Source organism: Juglans regia, chromosome 1 (genome assembly GCF_001411555.2).
Source record: "Juglans regia cultivar Chandler chromosome 1, Walnut 2.0, whole genome shotgun sequence".
NCBI lineage: Eukaryota > Viridiplantae > Streptophyta > Magnoliopsida > Fagales > Juglandaceae > Juglans > Juglans regia.
The window spans coordinates 14,860,562-14,883,663 of NC_049901.1; the positions used below are offsets into that span (position 1 = coordinate 14,860,562).

At 33.7% G+C, this 23,102-nt stretch overlaps 1 protein-coding gene across 1 annotated transcript; it reads left to right on the forward strand.

Moving 5' to 3' along the window:
• Window positions 1-3,652: 3,652 nt before the first annotated feature.
• On the forward strand, window positions 3,653-6,104 carry LOC109013235 (rho GTPase-activating protein gacF-like). The gene has a single exon (XM_018995258.2). It carries the CDS (start codon window positions 4,361-4,363, stop codon window positions 5,780-5,782), a length of 1,422 nt encoding a protein of 473 aa, XP_018850803.1. The 5' UTR covers window positions 3,653-4,360; the 3' UTR covers window positions 5,783-6,104.
• Window positions 6,105-23,102: the final 16,998 nt, after the last annotated feature.

Sequence of the window (23,102 nt, forward strand, 5' to 3'; positions counted from 1 at the left end):
GTAGTTATGTATTGTGAGGAGAGAAGATTTTAAGTTAATATTAACACCTGTACAGTACTACTGGTGCTATGCGTAAAACCCTAATTTTTTTTATATAAAACGCACTCTATCTAGCTAATTGATAAACTAGCAAATTAAAGTTGTTCTAATCCATTTAAAATTATAAAAAAAAAAATTAATAGCATGATGAGATTATATATGGATTCCCACATTTTTATGAAAGAGTTCACAATATTCCCATAAAAAAGGGTTAGGAGGGAAATTGGTCTTATAGTCATTTGAATTTCTTTTATTTAAATGCATCAAAATGGAGTTGAGAGGGAATCAATCAATCAATTTCTTTTCTGAACAATTACTGATCATGTAATCTTGTTTATAATGATGTGTACAGTTTTTCTATCAATTAGTATCATTAATTGATTATATTTCTATTATTTCTCTAGTCTCATTCACCTATAAATAGGGATATATATATATATATATATATATTATGTATTCAGACACTTCATTATAGTAAAAATGTTGTCCTTAAAAGTCTCTCTCATTTTCTCTCTCTCCATCTCCCTTCTCTTTTCTATATTTTATTTTATTTTTATTTTCTACAAATCGATCGTTAGTTATCCACTCTTAGGATATAGAAAATGGAGATTTCGGAACATGAAAATAGACATATATATATATATACATGTTTTATATACACATATATATATACATTGATCTCATGAGGACGGCCCGTCTCCTTAGAATAACGCAAGTACTGAAATTGCTTCTTCTTAGTACCACAAGTGCCACAAAGGTTTTTGGAGGTCTTATTAATGGCGCATACTATGGTGGGTCCGGTCTTCGATCAGGGTGAAGCCGTAACAAGGTAGCCGTCTAGGACTACAGTACATATATACCTTACTCGGATTTAATACCTTAATTAAAGTAAAAGTAATATATATATATATATATATATATATATATACTCAATTATAAGAACCCCAAGTAGGCATCAAGGTATATCCCATCATGCAAAATGAAAAAATAAACAACCATGCATCACATGACCGTGGTGTTAAATTCCAGCCCGATACTTGATTGAAGCGAATACATCAATTAGTATGAGAAATATTGGAAAGCACTTTGGTGATTATACCTACTACTAGTCACTCAATTTACAGGAACTCGATCAACCCGAGATAAAATAGGCATGCACAAAGAGTCAAACCAAATAGAAAACTCAGGGCTATATATATCCAATATCAAAGAAGGAAAGCCAAGAGATCAGCTAATTAGATGTGTTCCAAGCAGAATTAATTAGGGGATAATATCTTGTTTATTTCCCAACTAGTAATGGCCTCCATCTGTGCAGGAGTCCTTGACAAATCGATTAAAATATTGATATAATATATATATTTATATATATTTATATATGTACATGTTTGTAGTTACTACCATCAGGCTAGGTACTGTTCTTGCCCTTCAATTTGATGGTGATACAGTACCCTACAGAAGACTGTGATCTACATACAAAAGAAATATGCAACATATATACTTTAGTGCTACACACATGAATCATGCACTGATATCCACAAAATATATATTTTCTACAGCTCTCAAATTAAGGAAAAACTCCATTGATCTTGTTTGCCCTTTTTTTTTTATTTAACCATACGATCGACGAGACCTCATAATTCTAAGATTGACTGAAATTTCAAAATACTTGATTCCAGGTCATGATCATCATTCATATACGTGTGTGTGTATATATATATATATAGATATATTTGTCACGTGAAGAGAGATTATGGTATTGTATATTGTATAAAACGAATGAGCATCAAATTATTAGCTTTATTCTAAAATTCTTGGGCCATACATTATCTCGGCACCACAAATACGTCCACCACAATTTGGTGCAGATAAGGTACAATATCTCCTAGCTAGCAGCTGGTGCAAGTAATAATGGAAACTTACTCATGTAAGATTATGAGGGCCCTCTAGCCCCCTATACCTAGACTTTTGGGGAGCATTTTGCGAGCTGAAATTGTGGCACATGAAGTCATGAGTCATAAAAGACATCAATCGATCCCCATCAATCCAACGGCTCATATCAGTGATAGTACTACTCGTGTGTTTGCATACTTAAATTTGTGAGGTACAGGTTCAATGAAAACGATAGATCAGGTCCCATCAATCTCCAGTTTTTCATGTTTTTTTTTTTTTGTTTTTTCTTTTTAATATCAAATACTCCAAATTAATAATTAACTTTGTAGTTGGCTTGCAGCAGGGATATTAGTGTCCACCTGCAGTACTAAATATATAGTACCAAAGCAGTTCAATTACATCATCTTCAAGCAACTTAAAAAAGACATATATAATTAGGTAACTTATTTGTGCCTAATAATTGCCACTTGGAGGTGATGATCTTAAAGAAAGGATCATAATTATTATGATCTAGTTAGTCTGTGGCGGATTAAAACTAGTACTAGAAGATGATCGATCATACGTAGAACGTCAGAACCTAGCTAGCTAGCTGTAACTTTCATTAACGTGGTAGTACTAATTGTCCCAAGTACTGTAAGATTTATAAAGGGTGGATATATATATATATTTATCAGAATTAACACATGAACGTACTACGAGTGCTCGATCGGTGTACATTACAGCTTGTAGAATCAGAAAACGTATAACGTGGGGACTGGTTTTGTTAGGGTTAGGGTTTGGTTTTGTAGGGACACCATTGGTGAAGAGAAGAATCTATATGTTACACGTAGAACGATAAAGACGTCTAGAAGTACCCAAGTTGTGTGCTGAAGATATGATCATTAAATATTATATACATATATACATACATTTAATATTCCCCAAAGGATAGAATAATCAGTAGAAAATAACATCGATTTCTTTTTAGCTTTGATGGTTGCAGCGAACTCGGATGTTGTTGAACTGATCCATCCATCCATCCATCCAATATTGGATCTTTCTCTTTTTCTTTTCTTCCAAACAGTTTCTTTTTCTTTTTAGTAAGACAATGAGAAGAAAGAAGAATCTATTATATCATAGGCAGGGAAGAAAGCAATGGCAAAATTAATATAAGGTAAAGCAGAAGATAATTATAACATGATGAGAAATGTCATGATTTTTCATTTATGTTTAATTTTATTGTGAAAGATTCTGATCTCAATAATAATAATTAATAGTTATCGTGTACGTACCTTGCACTGGTTTCTGATTTGGACAAATTAAGCAGAAATAATTTATAAATATTATTAATTAGTAGTTTTAAATATTTACACTACCAAATAAAATCATTACGGAAATAATTAGTATGAAGAAACAAAAATGAAACGAGCTTTAATTTGTTTGCTCTTGGCCTCTTGCTATCCATTTATAATTAACGTCCTAACCTTAATGGGAAAATGCCAGAAATTTAATAATTCCATCTAAATTGATTTGTCATTTTATTATCTAAATAATATAGATAGATAGCGTGATCTACACATAATAAAATAAATTATTTATTTTAATTAGTTGTTTTTGGCTGGCCTTTTGCAGGGCTTTGAAAAGTATACATGAGTCATGTTGAGGGTAGTTCTCCTTTTTTTACGTACCATTCAACAACCTTCAAATTCCCTAATTTGGTTGCTTGCCCACCTCATTATTAGAAAAAAATATAATAATATTTATATATAGATTGTATTTGATTATATATATTTTTTCTTTCAAATATATATTCTAACAACGCCCTAAACCTCATTTCTTTTCTTCCAGCTTTGCACAGCGAATCAAAACCGATACTTGCTTTGACCAGTTACCCCCCCCATCATCCCCACCTTCCTCTCCCTGCTCTCACGGCTACCCCACTCTGATCTTTGTGAGTGGAACCTCAGGTACACGCTGCCTCTCTTTTAGAGAAGAAAAGGATAGAGAACTACCCCGCTCTCTTTCTCTTCTCTATCGCCTTGAAACCCTAATCCAACCCAACACGTACCTCATAAATACTGAAAAACCCAAGTTCCTGGCGGGGGCTTTGATTTATCGCTTCTGCAAACATCAATTTCATGATCCGTGGGTTGGTTATTCTCTTCTTTACACATACCGGCCTTTTGCTCAAAGACAGAGCAAAAGCACGCAAAGCCACTGTCGTCCTCGCTCCCAATCAGAGCCTTTAACACATGGACACTTTCTGAAAGCTAGCTCTTCTTCCAGAAAGACTTCTGTTTCTTCTTTACTATTAATTACCTCATGCTTTATTTTGTAGCTTCGTCTTAAAAGGGTCTAAGTAAGCAAAATCTCTCTCCAGCCCACACCATATCTCTGTCTCCCCTTCGTTCTTTTCACTTTTTCTTCCTCTCTTGTCCTCTCTGTCTCTCTTATGGATTCCGGTAATAGTGGCAGTATGCAATCTTCGAGTGGTGGGGATGAAGAGTATGATTCACGCGCCGAATCGATCTCAGCATTCTTGAACACACCAAGCAGCCATCTCGGTCCATTGCCTAACCATCCACAGCCGCCAACACACCACCACCACCACCACCAAACCCAGTCCTCTTCCTCCTCTTCCATGTTCGACCCTTTAAACTACTTCGACCCGTTGTCATCATCACGCTCGAACCCGAATTCTCTTTTAAATCTCGATATGGTCTGGTCCAAAACGCTAAGATCTGACCCAAATGCCACCGATCTTTGCGGCTTGATAACTCCCTCATCCTCAGCCCAAAGCCAACCTTTCTTGACCAATCAATTAGGCGGACAAAGCAGAGACGGGACTTTTTGCGCCATACAGATCCCTCCGGCACCAGAAAATTCTCCTCGGGCTTCGGTTTCTGCTTCGGGTATTTCAGGTGCAAACGATCAAGCTGGAGGCAATAACACTAACGTGGTACGAAACCCAAAGAAGAGGTCGAGAGCGTCTAGGCGTGCACCCACTACTGTGTTGACCACGGACACCACCAATTTCCGAGCCATGGTTCAGGAATTTACTGGGATCCCCGCACCACCCTTCACATCGTCGCCTTTCCCGAGAAGCCGCCTCGATCTCTTCGGCACAGCTTCCTCTTCTTTGAGATCAGGGTACCTGGACCCAGCACAGCCTCCATACCTTTTGAGACCGTTCGCTCAGAAAGTTCAGACACCCCCATTTCTGTCTTCTTCTCCCTCTTCTTCTTCTTCAGCTCCATCCCTGTCATTTCCTAGTTCTTCAATGATTGATGTTTTAGGTTCTGATTCAACGAGCAATGCTTCTCACTCTACTTCCATTAACTACCAACTGTCTTCTGATTTAGGCATATTGAAGCAGCCCCATAATCTTCTCAACATGAACATGCAAAACCCGATTCTCAACCTCCAGACTCTCCTCCAAGCCCAACCTAAATACACGCAATCCAGTTCAGCTCTTCTTGGCTCCAAAACCCAGGGTTCTTTGGAAATCCCACCCAATGATTCTCATCTCAAAATGGGCAATGTTTTAGAGGAACTTGGTTTGAGCCATCAGCACGTTGGAACACAACTCAGTGGGCTTTCACACATAGTTTCATCGGACGGGACATTTTCGAGGAACGAGAACAATCCTCCTACCAGCTGGGCGAACGACACAGGACCGGCCCACGGCGGTGATCAAGGGTTCTTGAGGTCACTCAACGGAAGTTATGGTAATTCAGAGAGGATTACCAACGGCAAGACGTCGTTGAATTACTCGGCGGCTTCTTCATCGGATTTTCATGGCGATAAGGGGCCGGAGAATGTGGCTACAAGAAGCGAAGGTATGGTGGAATCATGGATTTGTTCATCAGATTAGGCATAACCAAAATGAGAAAGAAAATCACAAACCGTACGAATGAGATGATGAGGTACTACTAGTATAAAGATGATCATGCATGGAAGAAAATCTTGGTGTTCTCCGTCTTTTGAGTGATCACCAACAACTTAATTGAAATACTTTGTTTATTTCGTTCTAGATTATAATATGTAAATAATAGCCTGATCTTATCTTTTTCTTTTTCTTTTTTTCTTTTTTTTTTTTTTTTGTCATTTTCGTACATTCATATACAAACGGCGCCCATGGTCTTTTCAGTGTTTTAATTGTCTCATTTTCATCAGTAAGATAGATGGTTGCGCTATATATTTGTTTTTATATATTTCCTGGTCTTTCATCTTAATTTGTACATGAATTTCTGAGTTTGACTGCTGTACATACGGAGGAAATTGGATAGATGATAAGAGGGAATTACAACCCCATCAGGCGTCAAACAGTATGCATCTTCCTCCTCGTCATACCTTCTCTAATTCTCATATATATTTCCATCTAAATTATCTGAAACGAAGAAGCAAAAATTTACTGTTTGGTGCAACTCGCCCGATTTCTCTGCAATTTCTCAACGATTTATTTAATTTTTTCAAATTTTTAATCACCTAAAAAATCTTTATGATCTATGGGAGTGATTGGTGGCGAGATTTGGGGAATCGTAAGCCGCCGCATTAATATTAATTGTTTCTTAGATTTCAATTGAATACATCTTCATGTCATGTGTGTTTCATTATATATATATATATATATATATATATATATAAACTTTTTGATGCCCTTTGTGGAGGACTAGTACAGATGATGGCCAAAAGCTTCACACTGGTCCACCAAATTAATGGACACCATTAAACAACTATTAATGCAAATGGTAACAAAACCAATTTTTGGACAATATTAATTTAGCATGCACTTGGCTAATCAACCACCCGATTGTACATATATAATTTCAGGCGAAAGAACCCAATATATCTAACTTAATGGTTGTACATTTCGGACAAAACGACCTTTCTGTTGATCTTTTAAGCACAGCCACAAGAGTACTTAGATTTTATTAATGCACTCAATTGGCATCTCATGTTCAATATATATATATATATATTCAATATGGTTACGGAGGAGAAATTAAAATACATTAATCCATGATTAGTAGTGAAACATAATTTTGGAAATTAAGCTTTTAATTTATAATAGTTAGTAAGGAATCCTAGACAACAATAAGAAGACAAAAAGCAAATGTGCCAAAGCTAGCTAGCTAGGTGCATGCAAGTACTTGATCGGTGCATGCAGCAAGCTGATGAAAACCTTTGTTTTTTCTTTTTTCCCCCTCCACTTTTAGCTGGAATTATCCTGCTCGATTTATTGGGAGCGCGTTAAAGTAATGACAGTACTACTCAATCTATGCCCCCCACCTCACAACCCATTGAGAAAAATAAGAACAAAAAGTTTGCTGCATGTGAAAATCATGTACTCCACCAAATAAATCTCGACCAAGATCATCAAACACAAGCTGAGGATTATAGTAATATCCTGAAATCTCAAAACCAAGCTCTTATATATATATTAAAAAAAACAAAATTATTAATTTAGAACAAACAAGAATGAAAATACAATAAGCTTAATCCAATGATCTCTCCATGCTATATAGCTAGCATTCAAAATTTGAAATGCAAGTAGTACTATAATATATATACCTTTCCTTATTAATGTAGTAAAATTATTTAATTTTATACTAAATCCCGGAATAAGAATATATCATGTTAATTTATGTTAGTCATGACATTATATAAATAATTGCCGGAGCAGTAATAAAAAAATTATAACGAGGAAGAAGGAGTTTTGATCACCAGTGCAGGCCTCTATTATATATTATATTATCAGCTAGCGTTTGGTGTGGATCATGATGATGATCATCATCATGTGTACTAAGCAATTAGCAAAATGACAAAGTAGGCATCGGATTTGCTTAATGTTATCATTTACGAGAAATATTTGACGAGTGACAGTTTATTCCAAGGATTTCTGCAGCTTTTTTTGTACGTGCTCCATTTTGCATATATATATATATATATATATATATATATATATATATGGAGAGCTAGCTAATTAAATATAAATTAGCACTTAAAAGCTGCGAACGTTCAAACTCCAAATACTTCTTGGGGCCATGCAATTAAGAATAATATCGAGGTTCCAGATTCAGCTTTTTTTATTCAAGTGTAGAAAACGCCCCTAGCTAATTCATGATCATCGATCTCCTGCATGCATGTAAAACGCATTTAATTTCTTTGTTTCATGCCAAAAGGGTACTCTTATTAATATATAATTTGGTCCTTGATCAATCGTTTAGATTAACATATATACATGGAATCTAGTTTTCATAACTTCTATTAGCATAATTAAATAAGCAATAATATATTTAGATTTACCTAAATTAGGATATATATATATATATATAGTACAAATATCAATCGATGATATATCTTGTACGTAACAGCTGATCATCTTCTTCCCAAAAATTGAAAACAAATAATTTTGACCAATCATGCCATAAATAATTGTAAATAATAATGCAAATAAGTAAAGATAAGTTTCATCGCTTTGTTCACATCAGTACTACTACTACTTTTCCTTATCAATAATATTATATCATTACCCAATCACCTTTAATATAAACCCACCTAAGCATGCTGCACATTGTAATAGCAAGAAGAACAGGAATTGACAAAGAGGCCGCGGGGTTAATGAGACAAAGCTTATGTGAACCTTTTTGTCAAACATTATTGGGACAAAAGATCTCGATGATCATCCCTTCCCGCCAAAGGCTATTGGCACATGACAAACAGTACATAAAGTGCCAATGTTCAAATATATCAACAACTTAGAAAAAGCAGCACATCCAAGCAAGCACTAGTAGTAGTAGTACTACTACTACTCCTAGATCTGAAATAATAATGATCATTATGAGAATGGGATATCTTTGCATGAAACGGTAACTATATATATACATCTTAAAAGTAAGTAATCTTTTTCATTGCAATCGATTGATAGATCATGATCTTTTTCACTTCAATTATAAAATCTTTTGTCTCTGGTTTAAAACCTAGAATGATGGGGAGCTGGGAGCTAGGGGCCGGGATATATATATATAGAATCATGGAAACAGTGCCCTTTCAAAATTGTTACTTTGAATCTTTTGCAAAATGCATGAGGGGTACAGACCATAGGATTTTGAGAGAGTGCTTTTACAAAGCAGCACTAATATTCTCACTTCTTTTTGGAGATGCAATCTTTCTTTTCAAATATATATATATATATATAAACACACACATAATTGAAATGATTAGGCATGAGATTTTGGGAGATTTAAGGGCCAGGTTAGGCCTTTTAAGACAGAGATCAGAGTGTTGTGACCGGTGACACTTCTTTTAGCATCATGGTGGCCCATGCCAGTGAATAAGCCTTTTGCTCTTTAGCAATGATGGCATTTCTCTCTCACTCGGTCATATCCCCATATCTCACAGCCCACGAGTTATGTCAAAGGGTGAAACAGTAAGGCAAACTTGCCGGAGGCATGCATCTCTCTCTCTCTCTCTCCATAAATTTGCCCTACAAATTTGAGCCTAAACTCAAAAAGATGTAGAACTTTTGGCATCCTCATCAAAAAGGCTGGCACCGTTCCTCACTTGAAAAACAAAAAGAAAAAGGCATATATTCAAGTGCTCCATGCCAGAAGAAGACAAACTTTCGTGTTTATGGAATAAGAATACTATATTCTCCAGCACATGACATTTTATGTCCTCTAAATCTAATTAAGATTTGTTTAATGGGGGCAGGCATCAATTGATTGACCCTTTCTATAAAGAACTTAATCACATGCTTTTGGCCTACACTATTTATAATTGTACCATTTTAGGGAGGTAAGAATTTTCTTCTTCCTTTTTTCTTTTTTTCTCGGCGGTGGGATAAGACTTTTCATTTTCTATATAATATATATATATATATATATATATATATATATATTTGTGTCACTTCTACTACTCAAAACAAAAGAACTACTCCTCCACATTGTCTAATGGCCCCTCCTTTTTATAATAAATTGAACTGGGATGGCCCAACAGCAATCGAAACATAACGATCGAATTAAGATTGGTCAGAAAAAACAAATAATAAAACAAACAATAAAGAAAGAAAGAAATCAGGGCTTGAGTTCTTTATATTTTTATGATTGACGTGGTTTACGGGAACCATGATGAAAAAAGACCGACTACAAGCTAGCTGAGGGAATTAGTGACGATCATGATCAGTCTTTGCAGACTTGAGCCAAAGTCTTGGTGCTATATTATTTCTGCTTCCAGAACCCTAGCTTTAATTTTGCAGAGAATTATTCTTGTTAACTTGTTAGTCAATAGTCAATGCTAATTTGGTATTATTATTATTATTATTATTATTATTATTATTATTATTATTATTATTATTATTATTATTATTATTATTATATACCTATATTTGGATCAGTGTTGGAAGATATCCTCAGCAGCACGGCCTTGTGTGAAAGTGAAAGGAAAAGACGACCTTAAATATAATCTAATTAAGCATATTGTTTACTTCTAAAATCATATAATATAGTGGGTGGAATGGCCAATGTATTTTTGTTTTTTTTTTAATCTTCAAAAGTACTGAGACTTTTCTTTTTCCTTCTTGTTAAGATGATGATCAGTGAGATTAGGGTAAGGACAGTGCATGTCTCCCTTATACGCAGTACAGTAGCCCAGTCGAAGACCTAACCCTATCTATCACATGCACGTTAATAATAGTGATGCAGGGAAGGTCGTTTTACTATCTTCTTCACCACATCACCTTAATTCATACACAACTTTGGTTTTAGCAATTGCACATTTCCCACTGGATATCATGAGTCATCTGATCTAATCCTCGTTGATTTTTTTTTTTTTTCCCCCTAGATAAGATCGAGGGTGGAGGGTTGAACCTTAAGGCCTCGCTGAAAAATTAGGGCCGGTGCTATCTGAGTCAAAGGCTATGATTGGCATCTCTAATCCTTGATGTGTATCTACGTACCCTTTAGGATCGAATCAGTGAATGAAAGGTACCGGTGAGCCCGCCCTGCATCTCTAATCTTTTAGATTCGTTTGGATTCGTAAGTGATCTCAGCTCATCTCAGCTCATCTCAACTCATCTCACTACTATTCAGCAACTTTAACTCATAAATCTCACTACTATTCATAACTCATCTCATTACTATTCACAATCCATCTCAACTCATCTCAGCTCATCTCAAATCATCTTCGAATCCAAACGTATATGAGAAACGATAATTTCAATTAGAAGTTTGCAAACGTTGTGTAATTATTTTATAAAAATAAATAAATATAAAATTTATATAAAAAAATTAATTTTTTATCAATAGAGCTTATTTTTTTTTAAAATAATTATACGATACTTATATATTTTACGAATATATATAACATTATTCATATAAAACTAACTAACCAGTACGTACGTTCATCCAAGCATGCATGAGTAAGTTGTAACAATTGTTTTAGCATAATTTGGATCCATGGGTACGTTGGAGCGAGAGAGATAGACATGTAAAATTTGTTTCACAATATTTATAACTATCGAGTAAATACATTATAAAATATTCAATAAATATTGTATGATCCATTTTATATGTATATCTATGCAGAGAACTCGAAAAAACAAAAAAATAAGAATCTGAATTGGATTTTGCAATCTATTCGATCTTTTAAATCACTCGTGTCAAATTTGCAGTTTTATTAAGACATTATAAGCTTGTCTAGATGAAAAAACTAATTTAGAGATATCATGATACAATTTTAAGAATCAGAATTTGTAATTATACTACTAATGTTGTTGTAAATAATTAAGAGGTTAATTAGTGACAATTTTGAAAATAGTAATGCAAAATGGATGGTAATTTGATGGTTAGAGTATAATTTTCTCTCTCTAAATTTGCAGCTATGGTAAAAAACTTTAAACTTAACCAAGATGACAAGAAATAAAACAAATTATAATCAAAGATTAATATATAAGTACTCCTCTCCACGTGGCAAATTAACCAAGTCAATATGGTTTGATCATCATGATCAGGAGCTTTCATTATGGGCTTAGTGTTCAGCTGATTCGAAGCAGCAAACAGCCCATAAGAGATCAGCTTAATCATGATCCTCTAATTCCTTTCAACTTTTGATCTCAACTGCATGTAATTCATGCATGGATCAGTACTCTCATACTTAGTTGGAGGTGTAAATTCAAACCGAAAAATCAAAAAATTGGAAAATCAGACTAGACCGAACCGGACCGGTTTTACCGGTTTTGAACCGGTCCGGTCCGGAACCGGTTTTTAAAACGTAAAAACCAGCCGGTTCCGGTCCGGTTCCGGTCCGGTTCCGGTTCAGAAATTTTTTGGACCGAACCGGACCGGACCGGACCGGTTGATTAAAAAAAATAAAAAATAATATTTTTATATATAAGTTTTATACAAAATATTTTTTATATATTAAATATTAATATATATAAGTTTTATATATAATGTATAATTATAAATTTTTATATGAAATTTTATATATAACATATATATTCATATATGAAATAATTTCTTATTATAATTTATAAATTATTACATAAAATGTTAATACTAAATCACTAAAAGTTTATAACTAATACTAATATATAACTTATAACTATACCAATAGTCTAATATTAATACTATTATATAGTCTAATATATTAATAAAAGTATAAAATAATTTTTTTTAAATCAATTTTTTTTTTTTATAAACAAATTTTTAATGACAAATTGTGAAATTTACATTTTAAAAAAATCGAAAAACCGAACCGGACCAGACCGGAAACCGGAAGTACCGGTTTAGGAGGATAACCGGTGCGTAATCGGTTTTGAAAAATACAAAACCGGTCCGGACCGGTTACAACCCTATACTTAGTTGTGATTCAGTACTCTGCCAAATTATAGTTGTGACGATATTTATTCATTAGTCGGATCAACAGATGATGATCATATATCGAATAGAATTTCATCAGTACCTGCTTTCATGATCCGGCCGGTTAACTCTGGCACGATGTGTTTTGTGACAATGAAAGCAATAACATAATTTATAGTTTATTTGATGCAACGTCGACATAGCATTGCAACCTTTTCTGTGGTAAGTGGAGTCCGTAAGTTCTTGCTCGGAGTTTTATTATATGAGTTTTGCTGCTCTTCATTCATATATATACATTTATTTTATTTTTTTTTATGTTAATTAAATTTTTCTATTTATTATCCATGCAATACATATTTGGTGAGAGAAAAAAAAATTAAAAAATTATATGTGGTGTAAAAATGATGGATAAAATTTTTCTACTATATATATATATATATATATATATATTATACGTTGAGTAATGCTAGAAATAAACTTCAAATACACCATAGTTATCTTTTATAAAAAAAAGTGAACCTCACTAAAAAAATATATATATATATATTTTTACAAATTTTTTCATACCGGAATTCACTTTTTATAAAAAAAAAATAAACTTCCCAAAATTTATAGATGATGATATGAAGCTTATATATCATGATTCTCTAACCTTTGCGATATATATAATAATTGATCAATAAATTAAGAAAAACTTATACTGTTGATCTTTGTCCTATTCTAAGATTTGTTACTGCAGAAGAAAAATTTTGAAAATTTTTATCCCCATAGGCATTATATATTATATTTTTTATTTACGGTCCAACTAAAATATATATATATATATATATATATGTGTGTGTGTATGTATGCATGGTATGAAGCCACGCAACTGACATACATTCTGAATTATTGGGAAAAAGAGTAGTACGTGGCTAGGTATATATCAGTCCCTGATGATGTTGATAAATATTAAATATATAATGAAATTATAAATTTTGGATGGGATACGGAAGACATGTTTCAGTGCAGGGGGCCATCCCTGCACTACTGATGTCGAGTATCTCTCTGATCTCTCTACATTGACAATGAAAAGAACGTTCAAGTACTGACTTTTAGACAGCCAATGTCAAGTCCAATCGCTCAAAAAAATTATCAAAGAAAATATCGGGAAAAAAAATGGTAGTGGAAACTGATCATGAACTTACAGTACTGTATTTTCAACAAATATTATGGAACTCGATCGTTCCGCAACTGAATCTGCAAATTCCTATATATTTACATTAACATTATTATTATTATTATTAGTGGGTCAGAGGTTATTTTCATGAATCGTATACTGTCTGCCACAAATTCTCAAACACTGTAGAGGCAGTGATCCAAATTATGATGTCCATTGCAATTGCCTCCACACCCAACAAATTCCAACGAAGCAAAACAATGCACAAGTTCTGAGGATCTATCTGGCCTGTAAACAGGCATAGATTTTCAAACACTCTGAAATTACTAGGACTTTTGGTTTCCTAAACTGGCCGGCCTGAGATTGTTACGAGCTTGCATGCGTCCCTTTAGCACTATCGAAATCTGAAAAGCTAAATAATGACACTTTAATGAAGTGCATGCTCTGAATATCTATATATGGAGATTTTTATAAATAGCAATACTAATTTGTTCTTTTTGGTAGCAGCATAAAGAATCCCACATGAAGGAAGACCTAATGACGAGAGGCCGGAGTCGGTTTTTATGGCCTAATACAACTTAGATAGCATGTACAGGAAAGCTGGTACAACATAGTGAGTTTTCAGTGTGCGCAAGTGGCTGGATTTGTCTCCCAGCAAGAACTCACAGTAGAGTAGTGTAGGGAAGCCCTATGTCAATGTGCAAACAACATTAACAAGAGACAACGGGTGGGGGGCGGGGGTTGAGTGTGGGGCCCGTTGCCAAGTGCAACCGTCCTCTGTCTCATCATGTTTGCTCCCCCTTCATGATGCTAATTCCCTGAACCCATATTGATGAAATCATGACAACTGAGTCAGCAATGGCCCCACCTCGCTCTCCGGTCCCACTATATTCCCGGAATATATATTTACTTTCTATTATTCTACATAGAGTCATAGACTATATATTTTTTAGCATTGCTACGCAACCTCCACCACACTCTACACTCTATATTTTTTTTAAATTTTTTTTAAATTTTTTTTTGAGTTTATTGTTTTTAAATTATTTCAAATGTTTTATTCATTATTCATATAATAAATATTTAATAAAAGAAAAAAAATAATAAAAATTAAAAATAATGTGGAGTGTGGAGTGTTAGGAGGTTGTGAAGATTTTTTGTATATGTTTAGTACTGGTTTTGCCTCTATAAATAATTATTTATAAACATTTCTAATCTATAAAATCATTATGAATTATTGTTTCCATTCAAAATTTATCTCAATTTATCTCATCTTATTATTATATTTTTTTTTAAATTTCACACAAAATATAATAAACAATTTAACTATTTCAAATCTCAAAATAATTTTCTTAAATTCTCACACAAAATATAATAAATAATTCAACTGTTATTCTATTATTCACAAACCATTTCAACCAATTTCAACTCATCTCTAAAAACCTCTCCATTATTTGAAACTTAAACCTATCTCAATTCATCTCAATTTATTATTATAATTTTTTCAAATCTTAATATAAAATATAATAAATAATTTAATTTTTTTAAATCTAAAAATAATAATAATATTAAAAAATAATATGCTTATAATATTTTATTAATTAAATTTAACTCAACTCACTTTAACATCTAAATCCAACTAAATATAATAAGTTATAGTTCTTTTTTGGTTACTAATGGACTAGAAGATAAAGCTTAATTGGGTCAACAATATAGTTGAACCAAATACCAAGGCCCACGAAAGAAAGAGCAAGAAAACATGGAAAAGAGGATAACAACCGGCACAAGGTCTAGAGTAACGTACTGAGAGTCAGGACATATTGGTCGTGCTAGCAATGCACGGGTAGGAAGGAAATTGTGCGCCAAAAATATGATCAAGCAATAGAAATGGCATTTTGTTTCTAATAAATAGTGTTGAAGAAGTGTTTTACTGCTGCTACGTATTCTCGATCTCTTGCAATCAAAAAGTAAAGTAGTTTGAGAGGTTTAATGCAACGCTTCCGATGCTTAAGTCAATAATAATAGAAATCTTCTTAAAATTAAATTATTCAAAATTTTCATTAATATACATGAATTATTTAAATATAAGATTTGTCTTTTTATGATCATTCAGACTAATTATTTCGTCTACTATTTAAAATTTGAATCTCAAAATATTCAGATTATTTACTCTCTTTGTGTGATGTGAAGAGCAATAGTTAGTGCATCTATCTTTTCACTAGCTGCATCAGAACTCCTAATAGTTTTGTTAGACAAAATTTGTCAAACTACGTTAAATCTCCCTATATCTTCATTGTTTTTTTTTTTTTTTTTATGGAATATCTTCATTGTTATGACTTATACCTTACTTTCTTTAGTTATATTTTATTTTATGTTGGTTTTCCATTTTCTAAATCGTTGAAAAGTAAAAAGATGAGAGAGAGAGAGAGACGATAATCGATGAATGGATGTCTTTAAGCGCTGGCATTGAATAGAGTGTGATTAGATGGAACGGCAACGCTTTCGGTGAGTCAGTTCCCAATACACGCAGATCATACAAATATCTCCACAGCCTATTACCATTAGTAAATGACGTGTCATGCGTGTACTGAGACAGATCCCCCCATTCATTTCTGACTAACAGTAAAAGATCCTATGTATTGATCACAGTCGTGGGACCCAACATTCGCTTAACTTTCATTGGTCCCACACACACACACACGTATATAATATATATATATATATCCTCCAATTATCAAAAGTGTTTAATCTAAAGCAACAGGAATTTTCAGACTCGTGGGGGCCAATATTCCTCTCTAATTTGCCATGATCAGGACGGCAATTTTCTTTTTAGTTGAATCAAGAAGATCATCAAGCAATATCATGCACTTGCTTAAAAGTGATGTTAGAGATAAATCTAATAGAGGGATTCATGCTCGAGATTTCATTCCAAGAATCAATTTAGACATGCATGCTCAGTTCAACGAGTTCTATTGTTTATGCAAGATTTTTTACTATGAAATTCAACTAAAAGTAAACCTAAACCAGATTGAATGAAGGAAGGAATGAAGGATTTCTCGTGGGAATCTGCACATGAAGGTGCTCAAATAATTGACCATATTGCAATGTGCATGGACGTACACTACACAAGCTAGCTAGCAATCAATTCATTCAAGGGTACTGATTTTTTTAGAGCCCTCTTTGTCTGTTTTAATACCCACTAACAATGATTCAACGTTAATTGTAGATTTTTTTTATAAAATTAAAAAATTAAAAAATTAAAAAATTAAATATAAAAAAATAATAATAAAATAATTCTATCATTATTAGCCTGTAAATGCCACAAGTGACAAGGGTGTTTATTCATTTATTTAAAGGAAAATGCATTAGTTTATGGACTTTGGAGTTTGGACTCCAAGTTCGGCTGCCTTTACATTTTGGCCGGAATCGAGGAAGAAAAAAAAGAGTAATGGTTGACTTTTATTACAACTTTCGGGCAATGTGCCAATATGTGTTCCTTAGATCGAGGTCATTGACTTGGAGACAAAATATTCCCTCGTAACAATAGAAATCTTATTATTTACCCCCTTCTAATTTTTCATATTTTAATTGCAAGGTTTCAAAACTCAAACACTTTTTTTTTTTCATCGTAAAACTTTGATGAAAAAGCCACTTTAGTCGGCATGGTAAAAGCCTCAAAGTAAAGTACTTTGGATTGAAAATGTCAAATGGAGTGGCATCGCATTAGGTTAGCAACTTACACTGTCTCGTTTTCATAATTTCTATTAATTTATCTTATTTTATATCATTTTATTATTATAATTTTTTTAAATTTTTACATAAAATAAAATAAAAAATTTAATTTTTTTAAATTTTAAAATAAAAATAATATTTTATTCAAATTTTAACTTTAATTTTAATCCATCTTATTTCTTCTGTAAAAATAAAAAAAGTAAGATTTAATTAATAAAAATTTTACTATGTAGTATATACCTATTTTTATTTTTTTCAATAAATATGTGGTATAAGATTACTTAGTATAAAAACTCTTTAATTAAACAGAGCGTGACGAGGTTAACGCACCTGATCTAAGATTGAATGTTGTTAGCTCAAAGAATTTCTAATAAATCATATAACACTTTAACAGTAACATGTCAAAGTGCAAATTAAATGGTATAAATTAATGCTTAATAACACTACTCTTTTAAATTTTGTTAGAGATAAATGTTGTCCAACTATCACATACACATGGCATCACCTCATGAAAGTTTTGCCTGACCTACGAAATAATCACAACGGGAGCAATCATGAGTACAATAAAGCAATATATCTCATAAATTCCTATTAAATAATTGAACAGTAGTTCTTCATTTTTATATTTCTTTTTCCCCGTTTATGAAAAAAAAAAAAAAAAAAAAAGAGAGAGAAATCCTTACGTCAGCTCCACATCAGGCTTATTAGTACAAAGCGAGACAATACACTAAGCGAAACCAAGGCGGGAAAGTACACGTGGAGGTATGATGATTAGAGGTGGGCCCGACATAGGAGTAGGGAGGTTAACGTGTCATGATGATTGATAAGGTGTCCATGTCAAATTGGGACCCACAGCACTTTATTGGATAGTACCAAAGCTGCTCTGCTCCTTCTCCTCCTCCTCCTCATATGTACGGATGGTGATGACCTATGCTCCCCCTCCTCCTCCTCCTCCTCCGCTAGGCTCTACTCACTGACATTGCTTATGATGGCGACCCCTTCCTTTCTGATTCCACCTTCGTGTAATCGTTCTCACCCGACTCCGAGTTCTGCTTTTTGCATTTAGATTTCGAACTTGCAGTTGCCACTTGACTTTTTTTCGTTAGTGCATGATAATTATCTGTTCCAAATTTTAAAATAATAAGAATAATGCTACTCTATTCATTAATTTAATAAATTTATATTATTCATTTTATCTAGTTGATGGTATCACGTCATTTATTAAAAAAATTAAAAATATAAATATTAAAGATTAGAGAAAATTTATAATTTAATTTTCATCTTTTTATATATTCGGATGCTATTTTATATTTTTTTAATAAACCATATGATATCACATTGTCTAGTCACATCAAAAAAATAAAGTAAGTAATATAAAGTAGGAGGAAAAATAACATTACTAAACAAAAAATAAAATAAAAGGAAAAACAGAGACAAAAAATGAGTTACAAATCCATGATAAGTCAGATTTTTTAAAAGTAAAAAAGTGGGTGACAAATATGTTGAATTAGAGTTGAAGATATGACCCTTAGAGTTATCTCATCTAACCATTAAATTTTTTTAAAGTTTTTAGATAAAATATAATAAATAACTTAATTTTTAAAAGTTAAAATAATAATAATATTAAAAAATAATTTTTTAATAATAATTTATTTAATTTTCATCTCATCTTACCTCACTATTTAAATCTTATTATAAAGGTAATTATGTCTTCTTTTTATTCCCTTTCGAAATATTAAGGAGTGGTTTTGATTCAGAGATAAATTTAGATGGATTGAGATGGCTTGTGAATAGTAGAATAAAAGTTTAATTATTTATTATATTTTGTATAGAAATTTGGAAAATTTATTTTAAAATTTGAAAAAAAAAATTGTTTATTATATTTTTTATAAAAATTTTAAAAAATTATAATGATAAAATAAAATAAAATGAATTGAGATGAATTACGAATACATGTCTAAGAGCATTGGCATTGGACTCATCAAATGAGTTCAATCTTTAAAATTTGATGAATTTATGTTTAAAATCACTGCATTGGATTCACCAAATACTAAAATCTGAAACTTTGAGCTACAGTACATTCTAATTCATCTTCAAATTTGAAGACTCACTATTCACACTCTATAACTATTATTTTATTTACTTAAATTATTATTTCCCAATTTTGAGCCACAATATATTTAAGTTGGGAAACATAATTTAAGTATCAAATTAAATTATTAATTAACATATAGTTATTGTAATTGTAAAATATGAAAAAAATAAATTAAAAATATTCTTATAAAAAGTATAATATTATATTATTATTTTGATGAATCCAATGGTTAATCCAATGTGGGGTTATGAATGAGAAGGTTTTTTATTTATGGAAAGCATGTACTTTTCATCAAATTTTAAAAATGAAAATGATGAAACCAATACTAATGCTCTAAGTTGTAAAAATTCAAAAGATGGTTTATATTAAGTGGACTGAAGAAAATACTGATCCCATTGTAACAAACGGACAAAGGCAGCCCAACTCTTTATTTATTACTGTTTTTTTTTTTTTTTTTTTTTCTTTTGGGATTTAATGAAGGATAGCAGTGGCAGTGAGGAAGCTTTTGGATGCCGCTAAAGAAATTAAGATCTTCCAATAATGGATGAGGATAGAGGACTTTGAATCTAGGGAGCAAACCACAAAATAAGGGTCCCCCCTTGAATAATGAAATTGTTGAGGCCCAAGGAGATGGGAAAGTAATGCTCCCTCTATGATTAGGACTGGGCTTATGATCAAAAAAGGCTGAGCTTGTAATTTGGATGTTACTACAAGAATGGGCCCTTACAATATCAACTTCGATTGTCACCTTGACTTAAACCCAGTTGAGTTGGATACGCACAACACGTTTTTTATTTATCTATTTATCGTTTTTCGGTCACAAACGGTATTGAAGCTGAATATACAGAGTCACAGACGACGGACAGCATATTTTACTGTTTTTTTTTTCTCTTTTCTCAGATGATGGGAAACTCATAAACTTATGGCTAAGGACATCATAAAGAAAAGTTCCATTTTCTGAGTTTGTTTATTAGCACACTAGCCACGTAACTAATGGGAAGACTTCTGAAAGTGTTACGTTTAAGTAACAAACATGTAATTGGAAAAACTCGGCATGAAATGTCAATCTTTTCAACTTTTTGGGTCTAAAATGTATGAAAATCAAAGCCCAAAGCTACACATGTGGCCACCCTCTCAAACTGGAAAGAAAAATGCTGAATGCAACCGGCTGGAAGAATCGCCACGTAACCGTGTCCTATGTAACTTAATGAAACGGTTCGTTTCATTCGGGATATGCATCCCACGAAGACACTTTGCTCGTTCCCTTTCGGATCTCCCACGAAGCCTTTCCCCTTCCCCTTCTCCTTCTCTTTCTCCCCTTCGCCGTTTCTTCACCTCTGATATTTTCCATCTCCATCTTTGCAAGATCCTTTTCCTTTTTCCTTCCTCCTCAAGTTTCCTCTGTTTCCCTATGGAAATGGAGGATCAGTACATCATGCCTGATCTGAGGCAACTTATGAACAACAGGTCATCATAAGTTTCGCTCACCCATTTCCCGTCCATCCCTCAGCCCCTAGAGTTGTTCTCTAGCCACCATCGAAACCTCTCACCTAGCCACCACTACAATATGATGATGGTGGGTCGTGAAGTAAGGGCCGATGTTTTGTCCTGTGGCCTTCTTGGATTCCGCTTTGATTCTACTCCAAGTGTCATTGCCATTACTCCCACCAATGCTGTCGCCACTTCTGTGTCCATTCCTTCGTTCAGTGGGTTTGAGGCCGAGACTGCAAGGTGCTAATTAGGAGGTGATGGTGGCACCAGAAGATGGCCTAGACAAGAGACTCTCACTCCTCTTTAGATCAGATCTCTCACTCTCTCTCTCTCTCCATATACAAATATATTATGAATATATGTTTGGGAGGGGGTCTAGGTGCAAGTTTCTTTCTTCTGTTGTTGATGATGCATGTCGAAGAAGGATTGAATGTTACTGAGGAGTAAAGAGAAAGAGGACTTCTGCTAGTGTTTTTGGCAGTTACATCTGAAAACTTTGGAACCGATATAAGGCTTTATAATCCGGTTTTGAGTTTGAAAATGAGGTTCAGTTGGAGACTTGTGTTACTTTCGTTTTTATATCGATTTGAAAAAATTCGAGGTTGATCGTCTGTGTAGTTACTCGTTATCAATTGTTTTGAAAAAGTGTAGTATCTTTCTTTGTAAGATGACGACGACGACGATCTCTTCTTTATTCCTGGCCCAAAATCGCAAAGTTTTTCTTCCATACCCAGACATGGTCTCTTCTTCTTCTTCTTAAATCTGAATTTCCCCTCCTTCCCCCGTTTTCATCTGTGTTATGTTTTTTTTTTAATATATCAACTGATGTGGTACAGCCGATTCCCCCATGATTTTGTGCCTCGGTTGCCTGTAGCAGTTTTGATCTTTTACCTGGTTTGCGATTAGATCATTGTGCAATTTTTTTTTAAGGATTAACACTGCATGCTATCAATAACTGAGAACTAACTCCCTTCCTCACAAATTTCGTCTATCCTATATAACAAAAGACACGTGTCACTATATACAATCGTCATGTGTTTAAGTCATTTTCTTATTTAAAAAATTTTAAATTAAGAAATACAATAAATAAATAAAAATGTTTGGCAGAGGAAAGGGACCCCCTCTCCAAACCATCCCAAGTGCCCAAATCCGACCACCCTATGGTCGTCCAAGGGTCGGCCACCACGTAGGTGGTGGGAAGGGGCCACCACTTTGTGACCCTTTTTCAGCCACCGGTGGTTGCTAAACCATGTGGGTTCGACTGGAGGGTGGATGTCGCGTCAATTGAACCCGGGTGAGAGGGGGTTTATTTCCCACCTTGGCCCGTGTAAGATTCATTCACATTGGGGCCCAAGCCGGCAATGGGTAGCCCCATCATAGAAGTTGCGAAGGAAGGAGGGCTAGATCGAGCCCAAAATGGCCCATCAAATATGGTGACTAGTCACATCACTTGCTTGAACCACAACCACAACCACATCACTAGACAACGGGTACACTGCATTAAATGGTCGGAGGAACCATCATGCAATGTCAAATCAAACATCCATTACTCCTGTAATTGCGACAGTGTACACACCTCCCCCTCACCTACCACAAGAGGCAAATGGGGAAAGAAAGAGCAACTCACAGACAATACGGCAAGGCGATGTCTGACATGACAGAAGAGACCCCTGCCACTAGTGCAGCACTCGGTACACCCTTGCACAATCTACTAGCAGTGAGTGGGGACCACCACGACCAGGTATATAGGCACGCCTGGGCTCAAGTAAAGGGATCTTAAGCTTTGATCTTTGCACGTACTCACTCTCTTGAATATTTTTTCCTAGTGCACTCCTCACAAAAAGATTATTCTAACTCA

Coding starts and splice junctions, on each gene's coding strand:
- LOC109013235 (XM_018995258.2), top strand. CDS start 4,361: ATGGATTCCGGTAATAGTGGCAGTATGCAATCTTCGAGTGGTGGGGAT.